Source organism: Calypte anna, chromosome 1, assembly GCF_003957555.1.
Source record: "Calypte anna isolate BGI_N300 chromosome 1, bCalAnn1_v1.p, whole genome shotgun sequence".
NCBI classification, from domain to species: domain Eukaryota; kingdom Metazoa; phylum Chordata; class Aves; order Apodiformes; family Trochilidae; genus Calypte; species Calypte anna.
In genome coordinates, this window is record NC_044244.1 from 47,966,382 (window position 1) to 47,989,950 (window position 23,569).

General features: G+C 35.9%; 1 protein-coding gene across 1 annotated transcript in view; it reads left to right on the forward strand.

Annotated features, from left to right (window-relative positions):
* Nucleotides 1-23,569, forward strand: part of SCYL2 (SCY1 like pseudokinase 2) — a 38,624-nt gene that overhangs the window by 8,909 nt on the left and 6,146 nt on the right. The window contains exons 3-14 of the mRNA XM_030453219.1: nt 3,249-3,406; nt 7,317-7,461; nt 8,047-8,196; nt 8,762-8,983; nt 9,879-9,995; nt 11,472-11,597; nt 13,374-13,550; nt 18,579-18,701; nt 19,924-20,037; nt 20,504-20,636; nt 22,434-22,552; nt 23,207-23,307. Coding sequence (XP_030309079.1) covers nt 3,249-3,406; nt 7,317-7,461; nt 8,047-8,196; nt 8,762-8,983; nt 9,879-9,995; nt 11,472-11,597; nt 13,374-13,550; nt 18,579-18,701; nt 19,924-20,037; nt 20,504-20,636; nt 22,434-22,552; nt 23,207-23,307 — 1,685 coding nt within the window. The remainder of the gene's footprint in view (nt 1-3,248; nt 3,407-7,316; nt 7,462-8,046; nt 8,197-8,761; nt 8,984-9,878; nt 9,996-11,471; nt 11,598-13,373; nt 13,551-18,578; nt 18,702-19,923; nt 20,038-20,503; nt 20,637-22,433; nt 22,553-23,206; nt 23,308-23,569) is intronic.

Genomic DNA, 23,569 nt, shown 5'->3' on the forward strand with positions numbered 1-23,569 from the left:
AGCCTACTTGCTGTGGGGGCAGAGTGGGGAAAAAGGGAAGCCTTGACCTTCTGCAAGGACTGTTCAGCAACAGCCAGAACATTGGTGTGTTGTCAACACTTAGCCACAAATCTGAAACACAGCATGGTATGGGCTGCTGTGAAGAAAGTTAACTACATCTCAGCCAGATGCAGGACAAACTGCCCAAAGAAGCTGGGAAAAAGAAATTGTGGCATTTAGTGACTGCAAATGCAAGGATATAAAACCTTTATAAAGCCATATGTTAGTGAATACCAGGTCCCTGAGACAAAAGACAACAGGTTTCCCCTGAAATACGTGAGCACTATCAAAGAGAACCAGTTTGCTCTTTTCTGTTCTGTGTTCAAAGGTGTTCTAAATGAATTAATGTGATTATAGCCCCTTTAAACCCTGTGCTGTGTCTTACCTGTTGTGGGCAATGTTTACTTCTCTTTGCATAGGTGACATTTAATTCCTTGGCAAAGGCATTGTAGAAATTAAAGACTGATATTTTCTGAGATTCAGGTTTCTTTTCTAATTTTTGTAGAAGCATTTATTGGTTTTGTGAAGCATTTTGTGAAGGTCTTCCTTCTGGTAAATATGGTATACATCATAAGGTACAACTGTCTCAGTGTTGTCACTGATCTTTACCTAACCACTTTGAAGTAAAGCACTTAGTTTAAACATGTGGGATTGAGACAGAAGGTGCAAAGTAGCTCATGCTTTTGAGCAGAAATGAAATTTAAACTTTGAAGAGGACAGTCCCATATGTAATTGTCTATGCTTCCTAACCCAGGTGGTAGCATTACCATTATACTGTGTTGAAACAAAAGCATGTTAAGCAAGGTGTGTATACTTCCTGTCAAATGATGAATGAAAATTTGTGCCATTAAGATAAGGTTGTTTTGTCTCAACTTTTAGACTTTCTTTGTGGAAAGCAGCAGTACACTTTTTTTTTTTTTTTTTTTTTTTTTTTTTTTTTTTTTTGATACGTTGCAAAATGGGGCTTATGACAAAACTGCAGCATTAAATAACAAGTGGTCATCTGCAGGAGGAAGCTGCTCTTCCTTCTAAACTGTGAAGTGAAAAAAACCAAAGTACAAGCTCCTCTACAGCTTTCTCTGGAAAGCAGCAGTAATTGTGTAAGCCTTTGCAGGTTTTCATCTCAGAAGGTTTTCATGGAAGGAATTACAGGAAATGGAATTCCTATCAGCTGCAGTCAGTAGCCCTGCTTTTTTGGAGGGTGAATATAAGCCCTTGTAAAGAAGAAAATGAAAACCAGAAATCATGTGTTTGTTGTCAAAATTTGGGAGAGTTATTTGCTTCATGCAGCATAAAACCATGAGCAATTTTTAATGTTTCCAAGCGTACTGTATAGTTTCAGTAATATTTGTGCACTGAGTGTGTGTTCTATGGTCCACGAGTCCACTACTCTTCATTCTTATGTACAATAATACCTGGTGACTTGTGGGGCTTGAGGTATTATATTATTGATATGGCATTCTCCATATAAAAATGTTGATTATGGAATTGAATTTCAGAGTTACATACTTGGAATTAATAATACCAGAACACATTTCACATTTTAATGTCCATGAGCAGACAAAGGTGCCTGTATGCTTTCTTCTTCTATCAGATATGTTACATGAAAATGAAGATACTGCAAGCAAGTGGTCACACAACTCAAATTGTTTTGATTCTTGACACTCCACAATAAATGTCTACAAAACCAATGTGATAACAATCATTTTCACACCAAGAACACAACAAATTCTTGTTCCTACTGAAATGTGAGCTAATTTTGGATACTTAAAAGTTCTGTTAAACAAACAATGCAAGATTGCAGCAAGCACCAATAGAACGTATTTATAGCTGTCATAAAATATTCAAACCATAGCTGATGTTCCATACTATCAAATATTCACTTCCTGAGACTTTTGACTTGTTACTAAACAGAAGTGCTTTTGGAAGTGCTGTACTACAAATACTGTTGTTGGTTGTTTCCTCCATTCCCATTTTGTACCGCAAAATGCATATTGTTTTTAAACTAGTGGGTGTAGTGTATGCTTTCAATCCTGTTTCATTGGTTTCTCCCTGCTTTGTGTCAATGTTAGTGTTTGATTCATCACACTTTAGAGTTGGAACAGAGCTGGTGTGGATCAAAGCAGGAAAATGTACTTACTTGAGTTAGGTACAGACATTCATGTACTAATGGCTTAATGAAATAAGTACCAGCTAAAAAATATAAATAATAAATAAAAATATAAATATTGTGTATTTGCTAAATTCTAGAAGAGGTTTTTTATTTATTTATATTTTTTAATCAAAAGTATAAATGTTCCAAATTTCAATTAGAATAATGGTTATTAAATGTGCAGTATGAGAGCATAGACATCCTCTTGGGACTGTAAACTGTATTTTCATATTATGTACTACTGGTTTCTGGCCTTTACTATTGATAATGCTGTATAAGGAGTAAAGCTGTAAGGAGGTCTCTGTTTCATGATACAGTTTTAATTCCTTTTTCTTCAATTGATATATTTCCATTTAATGGCTTCTAAGATGGTGATGTTACCAAATTTTTGATTTCACATCAACCTCTGTAATTTCAAAGTTTCATACAAATTTCTTAATTTTCTCCTACTCCATTTGCAGAGGTTGGGTGGAGGAACTATTTTCCCAGTTTTTAACAACTACCACATTTCTAGGACTTCTTTTACACATATTTAGCTATTAAAAATTGTCGATGTTTTATCCAATGAATGGTCTAATCGGATTAATTAATGTGACTCTATGTCTTTCATTAATATCTAATTAAATATAGATTGCATTGTTTCGGAGCAGAATTATGAGAAAGGATCTAGTTTAATAAAGTGCTTGGTATATTTAATGCCAAATGAAAGAATATATGCTCAGAATCTTTTAATTTTTCATATCTGATGTAAATGCTTTCATCTACTTACAATCAAGGCAATTTCTGTCCTATGGATCTGCTGCTTTGTCACTGTGTACACAGTTGTTACAGATTACATATTACTGTTTGAAAGATAAGGAGCAAAGAATATTCCAGAGATTACACAGTAGCCTGTGTGGTTATGACTGGGACAAAGTAAATACATGTATATTGAAGTACTTAACTGCACCCATGGGGTTGTACTGTTATTCAAAAAATGTGTGTATTTATGTAATTGTGTATGGGCTTGTGTTTTAGCTGTGTTATGCACTGAGTGAATTTTTTTGCCTATTTCTAGGAAGTGGCTGTTTTTGTTTTTGATAAGAAGCTAATAGACAAGTATCAAAAATTTGAAAAGGATCAGATTCTTGATTCTTTAAAACGAGGTGTTCAACAGCTCACCAGGCTTCGACACCCTCGACTACTTACTGTTCAACATCCATTGGAAGAATCCAGGTAAGCTGTAGTAAAGTTGAGAACAGACTTTCTTAATAATTGTTTTCTTATTGGACATAAAAGATACGGAACATTCAACACATAAATCTCATGAGATTCAAGTTGACTGTAGTTACTCATGTGAGAGTGGTATCTGCCCCATTACAGGATCACAGAAACACAGAATGTTTTGGGTTGGAAGAGACCTCCAAGGTCATCCAGTCCAACCATCTCAGAAATTTTTTCCTCCCAAGTCATGCATCTTTCCCCCCCCCATGCATTTCTGTTGTGAATATAATTAATAAACTATTGCATGATCTTTGTCCAGTTGCAGCTCTAAAGATATGCATGGCCCTTAGAACCTGAAAATTCGATAGGTCTATTGAAACTGTTTTCTTTTAAAAGGCTGTACATACATTTGTATTGGAGTTGTTTTGGTAAATTGTTTGTGTTATGGCCACAAGTATTTAAAAGGTCCCCAAATGCCAACTGAGGGAGTCAGAATGCTGTGAATTTTTCAGTGCTTGTTTCTTTTATCTAAGGTTGGTCACAAGGCACAATAATGGGTTAGTCTTAAAGATTAAAGGTAGTTCAACTGTAGTGATGACAGCACATTAAAATCTAAAAAATAAAATTAAGGGTCTATGTTGAAATAGGAAACTGATTCAGATCCTACTGAGGAATATAATGAAGATTTTAGAGGGTTTTTTCCCAGAATAGTTTTTCTAAATGGTAGCCTAAAAAGATTTATGTACACTGCCTTTCAAATGTCTGCATTTTTTTTATTGTGTCCATCAATCTGCATTTTTCCAAATGTCCTGACTTGTGGGAACTGAAAATACTGCAGGAGTGTGTCTTCCTCATTGCAATATGTACTTTGGGAAAGATTTCTTGGATTAAATGACTCTTGCATATTCATGTACCAAAAACCTTCAAATCTGTCACTGTCCCTGTGGTTCAGTGTGCTCCTCACAAAAGCCTAAGGAGGATTAATTAGGTATCAAAGGCAGCTCAGTACTCTGCAACATTAAATAAACCATTACACACTAAAGGCCTCAGGGTTGTTTCTGTCACAGTGTATGCAAGTGAATCCCAGAGAATACCTGGAATTTCTTCCTAAAATTATCACAATATTTCAATTAACTCAACAAGTGCATCTTGTAACTGTTTTTTCCCTGAATTCTGTACTTGAGAAGAAGAGGTTTAGATTCATACCTTGGAGTGTTAAGAAAGCTCTGGTTGTCCTTTCCTGAAGAATTTAAGCCTTTTAATAAAATTAACAGTGTAGTTATATCAGAGTTCTCATTCTTCAGTTTTAGTAACATCCTATGCCTTACTGGCATTGCTCTTTCAATACTCATCAACATGCTCATCTACTGCTAGAAATGCCAACACGACAAAACCTGTCCATTTGCTTTCCACACCAGAAAATGGTGTAGTAGGTTTTGGAGGGGGTTCATAGAAGAAGAGTTTGCTTAGAATATTTGTGTGTGCAACTTTTTAAAGAATGCTGTAAGATTTCTTTAGAATTGCAGGTCTTTCCAGAGCTCTTCTCTTGAAGAAATCTGGCATCAGTTCCTTCTGGCTAGACTGTATCTGGTCTTTTTTTGTGTCTCCAAAGTAACATGGAGTTGCTTCCTTTGAGGGGAAAAGGAATACTTGGTGTACCTGAACAGCTGAAGTAGATACAGAAGGCCCATACCTTTCTGATTCTAGTGTGTAGGTAGCTTTACCATTATTAAAAGAGTAATTCTACTCCATATTATTGTTATACAATATCATTTTATTAATTATAATTAATAAATTGCAATTTATACATTTATGTGCATTTGTATAACAACTTTATCCTAAATATATATGCACATTTCTTACAATACAATGTATAAAGTAAATATATATATATTTGCAACCGGTCTTGAATTCCAGTAATATCACAGATGAGAAACAGTATTCTAGATTTACCTTATTATTGGAGAAAAGGATAAAGAAGCCAAATCATATGTTCATTTGTATGCCATTGCTACCCATTAAAAATGAAGTAGTGTGAAGAGACCCAGATACTTAATTTACTAGGCATTTCATCTGTTGCAGGTTTTCTCAAAGCGTATGCATTTGGGGGCATCACTTATTTTCAACTTGTTTTGTTTTTATTATAGTATCCTGAATTTCATTTTGATACTGCTCAGGGAACTGGTAAAAAAGCTACACTGTATGACATCAGCTGCTGCAGTATTCATTTGCTTTAATTAGATTTGCCTCATCCTTCCATTACTCCAATTTTGTTCCTTATTTAATTAGCTCCTAAAGCAAAAAATAAACAGGCATCTTTTTGTTCCTTCAAAACAGCAGTAATCAGAGAGTTAATGTGATGAAAGCCACTGAATAGTTGTTCCCTCGCTGTTTTCTACCATCTGTGCTTAGCTGTGACTGAATGTTTGAACTCTATGGTAAAGTTGAGGTCAGATGAAAAATGAAGGTCCTGGTCTTTCTGTGCTCTGATTCTTCCTTGTGATTACTGCAAAAACTAGTTTTAAAGCCCTACTTGTGTTACTGGAAACACAAAAGGGATGGTGTTAACAAATGCTACGAAGGGCACCAAAGAAAGATGTTCCTGTCAGGTTGGCTGGCACATATGATTCAGTTAATTTAATTTTCAGTTGTTTTTCCTTCAGAAAAGCAGTAGATAAAACTAAAGCAAAACTAAAATCTGTTGATTAATAAGAGGTTTGCACGTTTCATCTGCCTCATTTTACTTCAAAGAGCAATCTTATTAATTATTGAGTTATATAAAAACGGTGTGGTAGTTGCATGCTGAGGCTTTGTGCCTTCTGTCATATTTTTATGGGATGGTCAAAAAGTTAGGTTTCTGTCTTCTTGCCTGTAACTTTAAATATATATCTTTATTACTCAGTCTCAGTTTTCTGTGGTCAAACTGATGCAGTATTTAGTGTTCTCACAAATCGCTCATCCTTAAACCAGTTGTGTGTGCTACCAGCCATGTAATACTTTATAAAAAAAAAAAAAAAAAAAAAAAAAAATTAAGAAGTGAAGTGCAGTGACTGTCCAGAGCCTCCAGGACTGAATAAATCAGTATGAAGAACATGGATATAAAGAATGACTTGGTCCATGTTACATGAAGTTTTGTGTTCAAACACATTTGACACATGTGTTGTTTCCATAACTTTGAAATTTTGGAGGAGAGTGTTAAAACCAGTCAATTTTATGTGCAAAAGTTTGCTTTATCAGTGTTGATACAAAAATGCATAAGCAAGACCTGTATTTCTTCCAGGAAGAAAACAGTAGATAAAATTTACTCTAGATAAAATATATTAATGTAGATAAAATTTATCTCTAAATAAAATAATTTAGAGAGCAGTCACTTCACATGCAAACTGCAGTCGATACAATAAGCATATTTGTGTTTGCATCTCTTCTATTCATCTGCAAAATAAAAGAATATTTTGGTGCTAGCTTATATTTTATTCTATTTCTGATGATTGCCTGCCCAAATTAAGGATTGCTTCTGTCAGAGAAGTGTCAGTTTTAGGAAGGGCTAAAAGTCTGATTTGACAAGTTCTGATAAAAGTAAGAATTATTTGTTTGATTTTTCTGGATCAAGACAAGAGGAACATTGTTTTATTAAAACATTTTATGAAGCGTTGTGTGCATCATTAGTGATGTATGTGAATGCTAGAGAATAAAATAACTTAGGCTGCTTTCTACATTCTAATATTTTTAAATATTTGTGGTATTTACATATTTTTCTCTATTATGGTATTACCTATGGAGATTCAAAACCTTAAATATAACATGTTCTTAGGTAGAGCCAAATGCTCTGATAATGTATAACATGATGTTTGTATGGGTTTTTAAATGCAGTATGGAGATTTATTACAGTTGCAAGAAATGATTTTATGTATTTCCTCTCTAGGGATTGTTTGGCATTTTGTACAGAACCAGTCTGTGCAAGTTTAGCTAATGTTCTTGGGAGCTGGGACAACTTACCTTCTCCTTTGCCATCTGACATGAAAGATTACAAACTCTATGATGTGGAGACCAAATACGGTTTGCTTCAGGTATGCCACAGGTTGTCCTTACAGTTTCCTTGTTCTTGTAGTGTTATTGATTATTTTATGAAGTTTGTAACTGCTGAAGTTTTGTTTGCTTATAGTAAATCAAATAATTGGGAAGTGAAAGATGATAGTGCCCAGATCACTGTAAGAGAGGATAAACCCTGGAGGCTCTAAATTGCTACTGTTCTTGCTTATTCTGATATGGAAAATATGAAATCAAATTAATTTTTGTTTTTCATATAAGTGTCTGTGCTGTCTCTAGCATATATCAGTCTTTTCTTTACCTTATGCAGAGGAACAGTAACTCCCAGGTTTTAGTGGGTGGATATGTTGATCAACTTTGAAAAGCATTTTTTTCTTCTTCTACTGTGATAGTTAATTGGCATTAGTAATCTTGTCTGCTGATTATCCATCTGTGTTTTATTTCCTTCAGGCATCATTTTTAAGACACAGCCTAAAATAGTGGTGAAAAATAGCTTCTTACTTAATTTACCAATTTAATTGAGGCCACAAGAAGGGAATTTTGGAAATTTCTTATGGGATGTTTGGGGAAATATTTAACCTGAAATAATAATATTTGATTAACAGGTTTCTGAAGGCTTGTCGTTTTTGCATAGCAGTGTGAAAATGGTCCATGGAAATATTACTCCTGAAAACATAATTTTGAATAAGAGTGGAGCATGGAAAATTATGGGCTTTGATTTTTGCATCCAGTCAACAAATCCATCTGAACAGGAGGTAATAGAGATCTATATTTATAATCATTAAATTTGAATTTCAGATCTTTGTTAGAAACCAATTTCATGACCTTGCATTTGAATACAGAGTCATTTAATATTCCCCTCTATATTTTGTTGGCAGGAAGTTTAAACATATGGTACAGGTCTGGACTGAAGTGCTGCCTTGATCTGATTTCTCTCAGTGGAGTCAAAAGAGCAATGGCTTTAGAGGCTGAAGCCTGTGCCACCTCTGCTCACCTGCATGTTGGATGACATGCAAAGCTACCTAATTTAGTCTGTGCCTGGTTGCTACCTTCTAAAATGTATTCCTGTTGTAGCTCATATTTCTCTCTTATAGCAGTGCTTTGATTTTTACATTGCACTTCAGAATTCTAATGTTTAGACTTCACTGCATCAGTTAATCACACTGTTACAGACATAGATGCTTAACAGTTTTACCTTATTCAGTTTCTGTTTCCTTCATAATTGAATAGGGATTCATTATTTTTTGCTTCTTGAGTGTCTTATTTAAAGTGTTCTTTAAAAATTCCTAATAAATGAATTTTCTTTTACTTCTCTTGTAGCCAAAGTTTCCTTGTAAGGAATGGGATCCAAACTTGCCATCCTTATGTCTTCCAAATCCTGAATATCTGGCCCCAGAATATATTCTCTCTGTCAGCTGTGAGACAGCCAGTGATATGTACTCCCTAGGAGCTGTTATGTATGCAGTGTTTAATAAAGGAAAACCAATTTTTGAGGTCAACAAGCAGGATATTTATAAAAGCTTTAGCAGGCAGCTGGATCAGGTATTTGTGACTGTTATTCACTGATTTTCATATTTGACAAGTTACTGTTTTAAAATGGATCTAAGTACTTAGACCACAATACCAGTACTCCAATATAAACAGTGTGATAATGGTATGGTAGCATTACCTGGTGATAGCATTATATATAGATAGTGATATAGCATTATATAGATGGTGATAGCATTACCTTGCATGCTGTCTTTATAACACCAACAACAAATCCTGTCAGAATGGGGGAAATAAAAGCAAAGGTTATGTGTATCAACTTTATAAACTACGAATGTAATTTTTCACCAGATTTCTCTGTAAACCTGTCAAATGCTGGTCTTGTGGAATAAATACCTGTTGGGGTGAATAGTGAGGTGGGCAGTCAGTGAATGACCTATATTGGACCATTGAAGATGGCTGAGTTTTGAGTGATTTGGTCACTTGACTGATTGCAGTTGGTATCCACTTAGTTGTCAGCTTTTTCACATTATTTGTGGACTTTGAATATTAACAGAAGACAGATACCTGGGTCAGGTGACCTGATGTAACTTGTCTTAACTACTTTGGTGCACATTGCCTTAGTTGCATGTACTGTATTTTAAGGAGTGTATTCAGCACCTCAGATAATAATGTGTACCTGTTTAAAAATAGTGGGTTTATGTTCTCCTAGAACCTGAACACAGTAAGAAGTTGGAAATAGGGGAATGTGACCCGAAGCAGGCAGGCTGCTGGGGGACAGGAAGGAGACTACGAAGGATCAGAAGCAAATGGGTTACAAAAGGGGAGAAGGGAGGGATAGTGGGTAGAGAAGCCATCAAGAGGACAAAGTAGTCCTATTGTATATTGGAAATAGTTATATGCAGGATTTTCTGACTTCATGGTGCATGTGCTTAAATTACTTACACAGCTGAGCCGTTTAAGCTCCAGTACTCTTCAGAATATCCCAGAGGAAGTGCGTGAACATGTAAAGCTACTCTTAAATGTAGCTCCAGCGGTCAGACCAGACGCAGATCAAATGACTAAGGTCAGTTCATGGAAATTACATTAGCCATAGGAAAGAAAGAAAATAACGTGTGGTTTGTAGAAACAACAGAGCTATTTTAAAGTGTTTTCTTGTCACTAATTTTTGTTGAAATGTTAAATATTGTTTAACTATAGTGATTTTAGTTGATGCCAAAAGTTCTCCTTAATGCTGAGCATTATTAATATGGAAGAAGTGGATGTGAGACAGGATGCAGAATAATAATTTAATGCAACACTGTCTTGTTGCTTCCCAATGCAGTTGAAAGTACTTTCAATACTATGTTTTTATACAGTTCAGTGTATAAAACTGTGTTGGAAGGATTTCCAAGCCATAAAATTCTAAAGGGCAATGAATGTAAGGATTAACTTTCAGCTTATGATTTTCATTGTATTCTTAAAATATGCAGAATAGCTTCAAATACACTCAGAGCTTACTTGCCATTATAAAGCAAAAATTAATTGTGAGTAGAATAATTTAAGTTTTAATTTGACAAACACTTCATGCATTTTCCTATCCGAAAGAAGAACTTAAAAACATGATTCTTCATTTCTCTTATACTCTGTTTTCTCATATCTGATAGCCTTTCGAGTTCCTGCTTATAGATTGGTCTAGCTGAACAGGTTTGATGAATCCCTCCCTAAAACTGAGAGCTATCAGGAAGGAGGGATCTTATCCCTGCCATTTTTAGTATAGAGAACTTTTAATTACAATCTGTGTAAGTCTGGGATAGAGTCTCTTCTACTCTTTTTGCTCATCTACTAACTAAAAGCTGAATATTTATAGATAAATTTCTATATAAATCTTGCATTATCATCATGCATTTTTATCAGTCTTTTATTAGTGATGAAGGTGCTCTATCCATATTGATGACATACTATGACTACAAAACACCTGCTGGTGTTTTGTTGATGCCATCATTATAAGCCTGGTATTTGTGTATGTTACACAATACTTAAGAAACCTGAGCCCTCTTGCTTGGTCACAATGTGGGAAATTATAGTGGACTGGATTTACAAGTGGGTCTGAACACTGGAGAGAAATTTACATGATTACACATTGATTGTATGTAGATGCTTGTTGATTATTGTAAGTTTTGAAAGGTGGTAGCCAGATCTGGATGGCTTAGTCACTAATTCTTTGTTGTAATACATATAATTATTAATCAGAGAACTTTTAATTAAGGTGGGTTTTTTTCTATACTAAACATTATTTTATATATAATAAGTTACTTTAGATACACATAATGTACATGGGTTTCTTTTAAATGTTAGGAAAATAGAGCCTCAATAATTATTGGGAATGTTATACTACTTAGTATGTAAAAATGTACTTTTCTAATTGTTAGTTGCAGGCACCTAACTGTATAGTTTTACTGTAGTGCATTGAGAAGGTAAATTGGTCATTATATTATGGAATCTTTGTAGCAGTATTAGTGTTGTCTCCATCCAAATCACAAGCTTTTAATCTTATTTTTAGATACCATTCTTCGATGATGTAGGGGCAGTGACTCTTCAATATTTTGATTCATTATTTCAAAGGGATAACCTTCAGAAATCACAGTTTTTTAAAGGTTTACCAAAGGTTCTTCCAAAACTACCTAAGGTATGTATGTATGATATCTTAAAATACTTGAGTTTAAAAATATGTGAGTATCTATTAACATTCTGAATCTGGAAATGGTGGAACTTGTGTAGCATTGTACCAAAGCAGACTGCCAGGAGACTGTCAGAATAGAGTATTGGGAATCATAGAATCATAGAATTGGCTGGGTTGGAAGGGACCTCAGAGATCATCGAGTCCAACCCTTGATCCACTACTGCTGCAGTTACCAGACCATGGCACTGAGTGCCACATCCAGTCTCTTTTTAAATATCTCCAGGGATGGAGAATCCACTACTTCCCTGGGCAGCCCATTCCAATGCCTGATCACCCTCTCCGTAAAGAAATTCTTTCTAATGTCCAACCTAAACCTCCCCTGGCACAACTTGAGACCGTGCCCTCTTGTCTTGCTGAGAGTTGCCTGGGAAAAGAGCCCAACCCCCACTTGGCTACACCCTCCTTTCAGGGAGTTGTAGAGAGTGATGAGGTCTCCCCTGAGCCGCCTCTTCTTTAGGCTGAACACCCCCAGCTCCCTCAGCCTCTCCTCATAGGGTCTGTGCTCGAGTCCCTTCACCAGCCTGGTTGCCCTCCTTTGGACCTGCTCCAGGACCTCGATATCCTTCCTGAACTGAGGGGCCCAGAACTGGACACAGTACTCAAGATGTGGCCTCACCACAGAAAGGAAGATTAGGAAATAATTGACAGGGAAATACTCCGCACCTACCAATAATTCTTCAAACAGAAAATGGTGGCTTGTGCCATCAGTATGTGTCAAGAACCATCATTTGCATATCCTCTTATAGTTCATCCCTATTTCGTCTTCTTTTCTCCACTTACAAGGCTTTCCCTTTGTTTTTAGAAGCTATCATAGCTCTTTGAAGTCATTTTGCCACCTTTTCTACCAGTAAGATTGCTTCACATTTTTTCATAGCAAGGCAGTACTTGAATGTTGAATGATGCATCTCCTTCCTTCAACAAACCAAGTGTGATGGCAGAACCCAGAAACCTCAGGCAAATGTCTGTCATTACAGATTTCTTCTGTGTACTGTTAGACCTTATGTCTAGACTGACTCCTTTTCCCTTTGTGGTATTCTTTAATTTATATAAATGCATATCATTATAGTGATGCAAAAAAATCGTATTAGTTTAGTACATAGTAGAATGGCTGAGCTTCTCAACACTTGCATTCATGTTGTTTGATTTTTAATTTTATTTTTAACTACAAAGTGCAAAATTCAAATCTAGTGTTTGATACTCTCTTCTTTTTAGTTTAGTAATTTTTTTGTTTGATTAGAAATATCTGGTGTTTTGAATTTGGAAATAGATGCCTAATAGCATTAGACAGCCACTTACTGACGTAATCATCTTTAGGGCATAATTTTTTTTTTCTGTCTTGAAAGTATATTTTATAAGGAAAGGAACTATGCTCTTAAATTGTATATTTATATATTTGGGGGTGATATGTTTTTTTTTAAGGTTTTTTTTAAAGAAAGCATATCGAGTAAGGCTTTCATAATTTGTGTACATGACTGAAAATCCTATGTTCTGCACAGTTAATTGTTTTTTCTTGACTTTCACAGTTGTTACAGTCTCCACTTACGTTTTGATTGTAAAAAAGAGAATGTAAGCAAAGTCGAACAGTCAAAATAAGAGTGCAAAAGGGAAAATTATTGGTCTGTTTTCTTGTAAATGGATTAATACAAAAGCTGTTGAGCTGACACAACATTACTTTACTGCAGTGCAGTGCAATGTTTTGACTGCCTGTTGTTTTTCTTTTAGCGTGTTATAATTCAGCGAATTTTGCCTTGCTTGACATCTGAATTTGTGAATCCTGATATGGTACCCTTTGTCTTGCCTAATGTTCTCCTGATTGCTGAGGAATGCACCAAAGAGGAATACATCAGGCTCATTCTGCCTGATCTTGGTCCTGTTTTTAAACAGCAAGAACCAATCCAGGTATGTTAATACTGTTCAGATTAAGCTTGTTCCCTTTGGTGTTTTTTCCCTGAAAAAGAACTAATTGTTCTATTTCCCTTTTTCAGCTTCACACAGCTTGCCCAACCTGCTCTGTAGTTGTTCAAGCAGTCAGTCTTGATTCATATGAAACTTATTTTTTCCAGGAAATTAACAAAGCCTCTACCCCTGTTTTTTTAGATGGGTTTTCTGAAGGTATATTTGCATTTATAGATGAGATATCTTAGCAAAAAGAGGAAACAATTTACCCCTCAATTTTAATTTTTGTTTGGTTATAGAAGGTATATTTGTTAGCATTTTATCCATTATCTTGCCAATCTGGGCAGGGTTGTACATATTCTACCAGTAGCTAAATCTATGATTTATTTTCTTTCTTGTATCCAGACTGCTGACACAGGGATCATGGTGAAGAAAAGCCTTTAGCTTTCACACTCTCTTAAAAGTGTTGTTTATTGATGATGATAAAATAGTGTTTATTTGAGGGCTGTGTACAAAATTGTGAAATTTGTTTCATTTAATTAGACAAATGTATAAGTAAAATATGCTTTTTTGTGTTTATTTAGATGTATGAAAGCAGTAAGACATTATCATTACTGTAATGGAGAAAAACATTTGGATGCTTTTGTCAACACCATGTGCTTGATGATTCCTGAGAATTCTGTCACTAAGTTAAGCACTGTGCCTCTGTAGATAAAAGGCAGCTACGTGTTTCTGGGTTTATGGCTGGATGCTTCTTTGCAGAGCATTTCAGGGGCATGAAAAACATAGGAATAAATAAGTAGACATTTTTGTCCCTGAATTTTAGAAAGCCACATCAGAGAACTCTCATTATACTAGGGAGGGGGGGAGAGGAACAATTGTGTAGCTAATAATACCTCCGAAAACTAGAACTTCCCAATGGTCTTCATTTTTAGTATACTGGGGCTTTATTTTAGCTTGGTTGTTGTCTTGAAATAATGAAACCTCTATCCAGCCGAAAGCCAGTGAACATCTTATTTGTGCTGTTTCATCCCAAAAGGTAACTTTTTGTTTTGCTACCTTTAAGAGCAGTTTTGCCAGACAGTCCTCACTGCAAAAGGGTTGCTTCAAAGTTGTCTCTGGAGTGTAATGGGCAAAAAATCTTACTTATTTCTCAAAAAATGAGGGAAGCAAAAGACAGACTTGGCATCAGCTCACAAAGATCAAACTTTGCAAAGCTTCTCTGTGGCTTTCTAGATACTGTATATTAAAGTCCTATGTTGACATTTTTAATTTACACCAAGTACTAGATGTTATTTCTACAGACTTTTTGGTAAGACAAAGTTTAAGTACTCTAGGACAGGTTTTCAAAGCTGGTATACCAGGAATTCAGGGGGAAAAAAAAGGAAGATTCAGAGTGCCAGAGGGGAGAATACCAGGAGTGACTGTTTTTGTGCAAGACAAAAATGTCCACTGTGTTCTTGTGTTTGTAATGCATAGAGAGGGCTGGATGGGGAAGGTATCAGTGTTTCTTTCAAACACTGTCTTCAGCTGTTGTAGATTTCTATGAGGCTGCTGCCTCTAATGAGGATATAACCTGGTGGATAGATGGTGGTAGTGCAATGGGTGTGTTTGACATTGATTTGAGTAAAGCATTTGACACTGTCTCCCACAGCATCCTTGGAGCTAAACTGAGCAAGCGTAGTCTGGGTGATTGGGTAGTGAGGTGGATTGTGAACTGGTTAAAAGAAGGAAGCCAGAGGGTTGTGGTCAATAGGACAGACTCTAGCTGGAGACCTTGTATCTAGTGGACACCCTCAGGTGTCAGTACTGGGACCAGTACTATTAAACATACTTACCAGTGACCTGGATGAGGGAATGGAGTGTGCTCTCAGCAGTTTGGTGGTGACACAAAACTGGGCAGAGTGGCTGATACACCAGAGGGACCTGGACAGGCTGGAGAGTTGGGCAGGGAGAGACATAATGAAATGCAACAAGGGCAAGTGTAGTTTTGCATCTGGGAAAGAACAACCCCAGGTACCAATGTAGGCTGGGGACTAATGTGTTAGAAAGCAGCACAGAGGAAAGGGATCTTGGGGTGCTGGTGGCCAGAAGGATGACCATGAGCCAGCAATGTGCCCAAGAAGGCCAATGGCATCCTGGGGTGCATTAGAAGGGGGGTGGTTAGTAGGTTGAGAGAGGTTCTCCTCCTCCTCCTCTACTCTGCCCTGATCAGACTGCATCTGTAATATTGCATCCAGTTCTGGGCTCCTTCAGTTCAAGGACAGAGAACTGCTTGAAAGAGTCCAGTGCAGAGCAACCAAGATAATTAAAGGACTGGAACATCTTCCTTATGAGGAAAGGCTGAGGCAGCTGGGTCTCTTTAGCTTGGTGAAGAGGAGAATGAGGGGTGACCTCATTGATGTTAATAAATATGTAAAGAGCGAGTGTCAGGAGGACGGAGCCAGGCTCTTCTCAGGGATGTCCAATGATAGGATTAAGGGATAACAGGTGCAAGCTGGAGGATAGAAGGTTCCATGTAAATATAACAAAAAAGCTTTTTCACTGTGAGAGTAACTGAACACTGGAACAGGCTGCCCAGTGAGGTTGTGGAGTCTCCTTCCCTGGAGATATTTGAAACCCAGCTGGATGCGTTCCTGTGTGACCTACTTTAGGTGATCCTGCTCTGGCAGGCAGGTTGGACTTGGTGATCTTTTAAGGTCCCTTCCAACCCTAAACATTCTGTGATTCTGTGTTTCCTGCTTTTGTAGGGTACTTGAGTTAGGAAGTGAATGTATCATAGGGAGGTTCTTATAATTCAGTCTAAAGAAATTGTTATCCAGTGTTCACAATATCTTTGTTTGTGGGAATTTATAATATGAAAACTAAAAATTTAAACTATGCATTCTTATGCTCTTGGAGTTAGCATGGAGTTAACTCGTTTGCTGTAAATTACCATCCTAGAATCACAGAATAAGGATCACAGAATGTCAGGGCTTGGAAGGGACCTCTGAAGATCATCGAGTCCATCCCCTCTGCCAGAGCAGGTCACTCAGATATGCATCCAGATGGGTCTTCTAAATCTTCAGAGGAGGAGACTCTACGGCCTCTCTGGGGAGCCTGTTCCAGGGCTCTGTAACCTTTACAGTAAAGAAATTTTTCCTCATGTTTAGGAACTTTTTCCTCCTCATGAGGTGGAACTTTTTGTGCTCTGTCTTGAATCCATTGCCCCTCATCCAGCTTACTCTTGATGTGGTTTCTCAGTGTAGACAAACCTTTAATTTATATCTGGGGGAATCTCATAGAGACTTGGCATATGATGTGCTTTAAGTTCCTATTCTCATTCAGTACACCAGAGTGTACCCTGACAAATGCTGGGAAGGCTCTGTACTGATGAAGCAAGCACATCTTTTCATTTAGAGTGCAACTGCTGCTACTTGCTTATTAGATTGTATGTCTGAATCTGTGACTATGACACCTTAGTTTCTACTTAAATAGATAAAAAATATTAAATATGATCTTAGAAAGCTAAAAATAAACGGGGTTCCTTGGAACAGCTTGAACCATATTCAAGTTAAGGACAGGCAGATCAAAAACAATTCAGCTTTTTGGTATCTTAGTTGAAAATTGTTAATAGCCAGTGCAAAAACAGCTGGACTTTCTCTGAAAACTAAATAGCTAGTACGTTTAGCTTAGAGACAGTCTGTTATATGTTTAAACATCTGCTTATTTTAAAGAAGCTTCTCTAGTTATTAAATAACAGGTTTTATTCATATCCTTTTAAATTTACAAAAATGATCAAACAATCCTTTTTCCAAAATACACACTTACCATACACAGAAACAGTGAGTCATGCCAGAGTATTGCTAGCCAGAGGGTTGCTAGCCAAAGGAACAATGTTATGAGCACATGAAAGTTTTGGAAAGCCAAGTTTAAGACAAAAATTCTTTATTCAAGAAAAATGATAAAATCTAACTTTTAAACTGATTTGGTCCATCTCACCCTAATTCTGATCCAAAACTGAGGATGTTGCATTAGAATTAGTGATCACTGAATGAATGAATGAATGAGTGAGTGTGTATGTTTTAGGTAATTATAAGTACATAATAAGAAAGCACATTTTAGCTGCTGTTTAAAATAATTTGGTTTTCTTCCCTGTAAAGGAAGCAAGTGGTAGGGGGAACTTAAGTGGGGGAAACTTGGTACACTTACATTTCTCTCATGCTTCTTCTTATTTGACATTGAAGCACAGACTGCTCTTTATTTGTAGAGTCAAAAAATGAAATATTTTCCTCCTATTAAATACTTGGCTTTTTATTATGAATGTGATAGCATTCACCGCAATTTAACTATGTAGTCCAACCAGTTTTCTAAAAGGGGTTTAAATATCTATCAGTGGCTAGGAAATGGCCTCACCTATCTGAAATGAGACATTAGTCTAATGAGTTACATCTCTCTCTGTACTGGAGACCGAGCCTGGTTGAGTAATTTAGAATAGCCACCAACTTACGGATGGCTAAACCTAAGCAAGATGAATCCCTCTATGTGAATGAGCTATTCTAGTGCAGCTTTTTATGTAGTAGCTATACTGTTCTTTTCATTATTGTCCCTATTTTGATTCTAGATGCAGCTTTTATCTCTGGAGTTGTGGTCAAATGCTTTGAGGACATCATTTGAGCCATTTTTTTGAAAGCTTAGGTTTTTCAGTAGTGGTATCTGAATAAAGATTTTCTGTGGGTGGATTTTAACAAAAGACCAAATAGTAAACAGAAACAATGACTCTCTCCTTAGCCATTCTGATTTCTTATTTCAGAAGGACTAGCCTAGAACATGCATATTTTGCTTGATTTGTATTTACTGGTTTTAAAATGCAGTAATATGTCAAAGTGTTTTTTGTCTTCCATGCCTTCAGGCAAGCAACATGGTAAGTGATCACATTTACTGAGTTACAAGAAAAATTCTGAAGTTTTTATGATATGATACAACCAACTTTAAATAGTAAATTTATATTCTGGAGTTAAAACTTTGGCTTAAGAATTCTTCTTCTACTAGATACTGTTGATCTTCCTGCAAAAAATGGACTTGCTTCTAACCAAAACTCCACAAGATGAAATAAAGAACAGTGTTCTACCAATGGTTTATAGAGCTTTGGAAGCACCTTCAATTCAGATCCAGGTACAGTGATTTCAGCCTTTATTGAAAACAGTTTTTCTCTTACGTTTAAGTTGATGTGCCAACTTTTTGTATACCCCTGTGTTTGTTTACTTGAAAAATATGATAAAGCTGTGTTCTATTCCTGAATTTTGAGAGAGATTCTTGTTTTATTAAAGAAAATTCTTCCTAGGAGAATAAATTTTACCCCTTATTTTCCAGGAAGAACCATTTGATTGTTATTTTAATGCTCTTACCCTTGATTCTGGCTAGCAACTATAGCAAGTAGTATGTGCATTTACCTGTGCCACAGAAACTATGCAGGCATGCATGCTCTTGCCAGTCAGAGCTCTTGGCAGGGCTTTTTCTTATTGTCCCACTAATTAGAAAGTGTGCTAGCAGTTACTTTGGAAGACTTGATTTGATGTAAGATCATATTAATATACCTTCTGGTGACATTTTTCATTTTTTCTATTTGTGCTTTCTTTGCCTTTCTAAAAATTGGGTTGTTTTGGTTTTGTTCCTGTTTTATTTTTGTTTTTAAATCATTCTTCCACTGGAATTAAATTCCAGTTAGACAAAGGCATTGAGGATTGGGAGGGGGAGATAAACAAAAAAATATTTATTGAAGAAGGGTTTGTAACAGCAGATGTGACTTTCACCTGTGCAAAGCACTTTTGGAATTATGTAGAATCTGTTTTGTTTTCTAAATATCTGTCCTGAGGTTTTTCTGCATCAGTAGTTTGCTTATTCACACACTTGCAACCTAGAGCTGTCTGGCCCTGAAACTGAGTATTTTTTTTTCTGTTGTTTAACTGTGTTTTATCTTGATAAGCTCTTTTATCTTTCGGCAAATCTTTGTGCTGCTGCAGTGTTGTTGATAGTACTCATTTTAATTTGCTTGATTTATGTAGGAAAATACTAGTTTGATGTAATGAAAGTTTTTTATCTAAAGGGGTTTTGTGAAAATGCAAGATATTCTTGCTATCCAAATGCTACTGGTTTTGAAATAAATTTTCCAGGTTTCTACCTGCATATCATGATGCTTTATTATTGCAGCTATTTTTAAGTAAGTCTGATAGATTTAGGTCAGCTGAGTTAAACATGATGTTTCCTTCAATATTGCCTTAAAAGGAAAGGTTAAGGAGACTAATTTAAATCTTGAGTAATACTAGTAGTACTAGTACTAATTATATAATAAATGTACATGTTTCTTTTTAATCTTATGTGAAATTTGTTTTCATAGGAGCTTTGCCTAAACATAATTCCCACATTTGCCAATTTAATAGATTACCCATCAATGAAAAATTCATTAATACCAAGAATTAAAAACGCATGTTTGCAAACTTCTTCTCTTGCTGTAAGTATCCTAACAATTTTATCTCTTTCTTAGACATCAGGAAATGTTTTTGCCTTTAACTGCTTTGGTTTTTTGGCCATTGTGTCTTTAAAGAAACTTATCAATGTGCCTGGATTTCTTCTTGAGACTTTTTAAATTTATTTTTTACAAATACAAAAGCACCAGTTACTTTTTTCTCTAAGAATGTTTAAAGGTATTAGCAACAATACTGTAAAAATTGTTCAGGTGTGTTCCAAAGTAACAGTGTTTTTGTCCTACAGAAAAGCCAGGGTTTTATGAGCAGTGTGTAACTATGTATATTTTCCTTTCATGACATGAAAGGTTTTTTTAACTTGAGTTTTCAGATATTAATGTCATAATTGCAGCAGCACTTCTTTCCTTCTACGTGTGAATTTTGTATGTGTTTTTTTTTTTCTTAGACAAAAATATAGTGAGGAGTTTGTTTAATTCTTATCATACTTCACAGGTCCGAGTAAACTCACTAGTGTGCTTAGGCAAGATTTTGGAGTACTTAGATAAATGGTTTGTGCTTGATGATATTTTACCTTTCCTACAACAAATTCCATCGAAGGAACCTGCAGTGCTAATGGGAATTTTAGGTAATTAGTATTTTAAACATTCTCCTCTTTTGTGCTTTGATGTTGTAGATCTGAGAGCTTCCTTTATTATTATCACTGATGTTGAGATTGTGTATCACTAAAATGACAGTCAAAAACTTCTGGGCCTTGAGCACGTGCTCCTTTTTGGTTACCATATGTATTGATGGTACTTCCCAACACTAGCAGGTATATTTGTAGTCTTCAGGGCAGTTCTGATCACTCATTGCACTTCTTGGTCTGTTAACACTTTTATGTATGTTCCACACAGTCAGAGAGGCAGTTTTCCTCAGAAGAGGAAATCATCTCTCTTCTTTCAGATGCTGCTGGAGCTTTTAAGATATTACTGTTGCCTTCTCTTGCCACTCCTGCATGTCAGATGCTATAAATGATTGTCTACAAACGTACTGCTTTCACTGCAGGTTTTGTTAGATTCATTTTGTTGGCTATTTGGCTGCCTTTGCTCTGAGATGGAGCACAGTCTGAGTGAGGTTTCACAACGCAGCTAACAAAACCTAAAGGCTTGTTACTTCTGGAAGGGGAGAACTCACTCCCAGTTGTGCTTTTCTAGTGGCATTCTCATGCTTGCCTAATGCAGGATGTGTGATTTTTACAACTTGGATGGGCTCAGGGAGACCAGATGACCAGAGTCGAGAAACAGATGTGACTGTGTGGCCACGTCTGGAAGACAATTTTTTTATTGACAACAAATAGTAGGCAGAAGACCACTTTTAAAAGTTGAGCTGTATCAGCAAAAGCCCTTGTTAAATACCACAATAAAACGTGATGGCAGCATTATTTTGATTTCCTCAAAATCAGCAAGAGGGCATAATCTGTATTGATATAAAGCTTTTTGTTTCTCTGAACCTTTGCAACTTTTACTTGCTGTGTGAGAATGAGGGACAGTGTATCTTTAGTTGTATATCTCCTGAATTCTACTTAGATGCAGTGGATAAGTGCACCCTACTTTGGAAATGATGGGCTCAAATCAATTTTTTATACTTGGACTCTCCTTTTTTTCCAGAATCATGGTACCTTCCATCTTGTATGTGATGCCTTCTTTGGCTAGATGTCAACTCTGTTCTAATACTAACCACTGAAAGTGAGGAAAGCTTCTTCCTTAATGCTTTTATGTTCAGTGTTTGCTGCCAGAGGTGGACTGTTTAAGCAGAGGAATCCTCCTATGAAAAACACTATTGAATCTTGTAGGCCTAACACTGGATTCCTTGTGGCTGTCAGTTTCCTTTTTTCACTGATTTGAGAGCAGATAAAGACTATGCATAATTTCTGATCCAATGTGTAACACAGTTCCAAACTTTTAGGTAAGAGTCTCTGTAAAAAGCAGAGAGTCAGAGAGCAATGTGATAGTTATTTCTAGCCATATCAGTGTTCCAGGAGAGACCACATATTAGTTAAGGCAACTTAATATCTCTTGGCAATTTTTCAGTTGGTGGTAATTCGGTTGCTTGTGATCTGTGCCAAGATTTAATATACTCAGATAATTGACCAGAACAATATATTGACTAATATCAGGTTTCATACCTGCAAGTATTATTTTGGACCTTCTCTTGTTGTGAACTTCAGCAAAGCCTCTTGCTATAAATGCTTTTGTTGTAGATGGATATTTTGCTTTTATGATTCTCTGGACCATTCTTGTCCCTGTTTGCACACAGAGCCAATGTACATTCAGATGATCAATACATAGCAGAGTATGCTACTTGGAGCTTGTTTACTTGTTTTTTATAAACATAATGATTTACTAAACATAATGATTTTTGCTCTTTTGATGTTGTATGTCAGGTATTTACAAGTGTACATTTACTCACAAGAAGTTGGGAATCACCAAAGAACAGCTTGCAGGAAGGGTACTGCCCCATCTGATTCCTCTTAGTATTGAGAACAATCTTAATCTCAATCAGGTATGGACATGACTGGTTTGCAGGCTTTTATTTGATAATTGGCAGAGAAGGAATTTAAATTTTTGTCAGAGAAAAATATATACATTACTCCATGTCACTTGTAAAAACAAACAAAGCCAAAAAACCTTCCAGTGGTACTGTAGTTGCATGTTTAAAGCTTGTTAGTAGCTTTAACTGATCTGGTATACAATTTCAAACTTAATACTATACTGTCCCCTTCCTAATATTCTGCAAAAGTACTCAGTTACTAATAATTCAGATTAAGAGCTAAAATGAAGTCATAATGTTTCTTCCCTTCTTTTGGTTGTAATTATTGCAGAAAATGTACAGTCATGTTATTATGAAATTTTAGGAAATTGAATCTAATGGGATTATTTTTAATATTAATCTGGTAATACTGATCTGTGGAGTTTTTGTCTGTATTGCCTCACTTTCATTTTTATTTAGTGATATATATTTTTCATTGTTTCACTCTACATTCTGCTTGTAGCTCAGTATCCAACACAAGATAGTGAAAGTGGATATTTATAAATTATTTCTAAATCTGTGATTCATCTGATATATTCTAAGTTTTATGGGGTCTTAACTTTCAAATTATGCATCTCTGAATTCCATCACTGCAAAATACAAACCTCTTGTGTATTTCTTTTCCAGTTCAATTCTTTTATTTGTGTTATAAAAGATATGCTTAATAGATTGGAGGCAGAGCATAAAACAAAACTTGAGCAACTTCATGTCATGCAAGAGCAACAGAAGTAAGTGTTTATGTTTGTATTAGCAAATGACTAAGGGAGTAGAGATAGTTTTCAGTTAATTTTTTAGCACATATGTGAAAACTCTAGCCATAGAAATAGAAAATATAAGTAATTCTTAGTTCAGTAGTTGAGCATTACGTCAAATAAAAACAGTCATGAGAAGATTTATTAGTCCTAGCATTCTAATAATACTGTGATGTTAGTGGTTTTGTAGGAGTAAAAACCTTTACTTTTATACCTTCAGTCACCTTTTATTATTAAT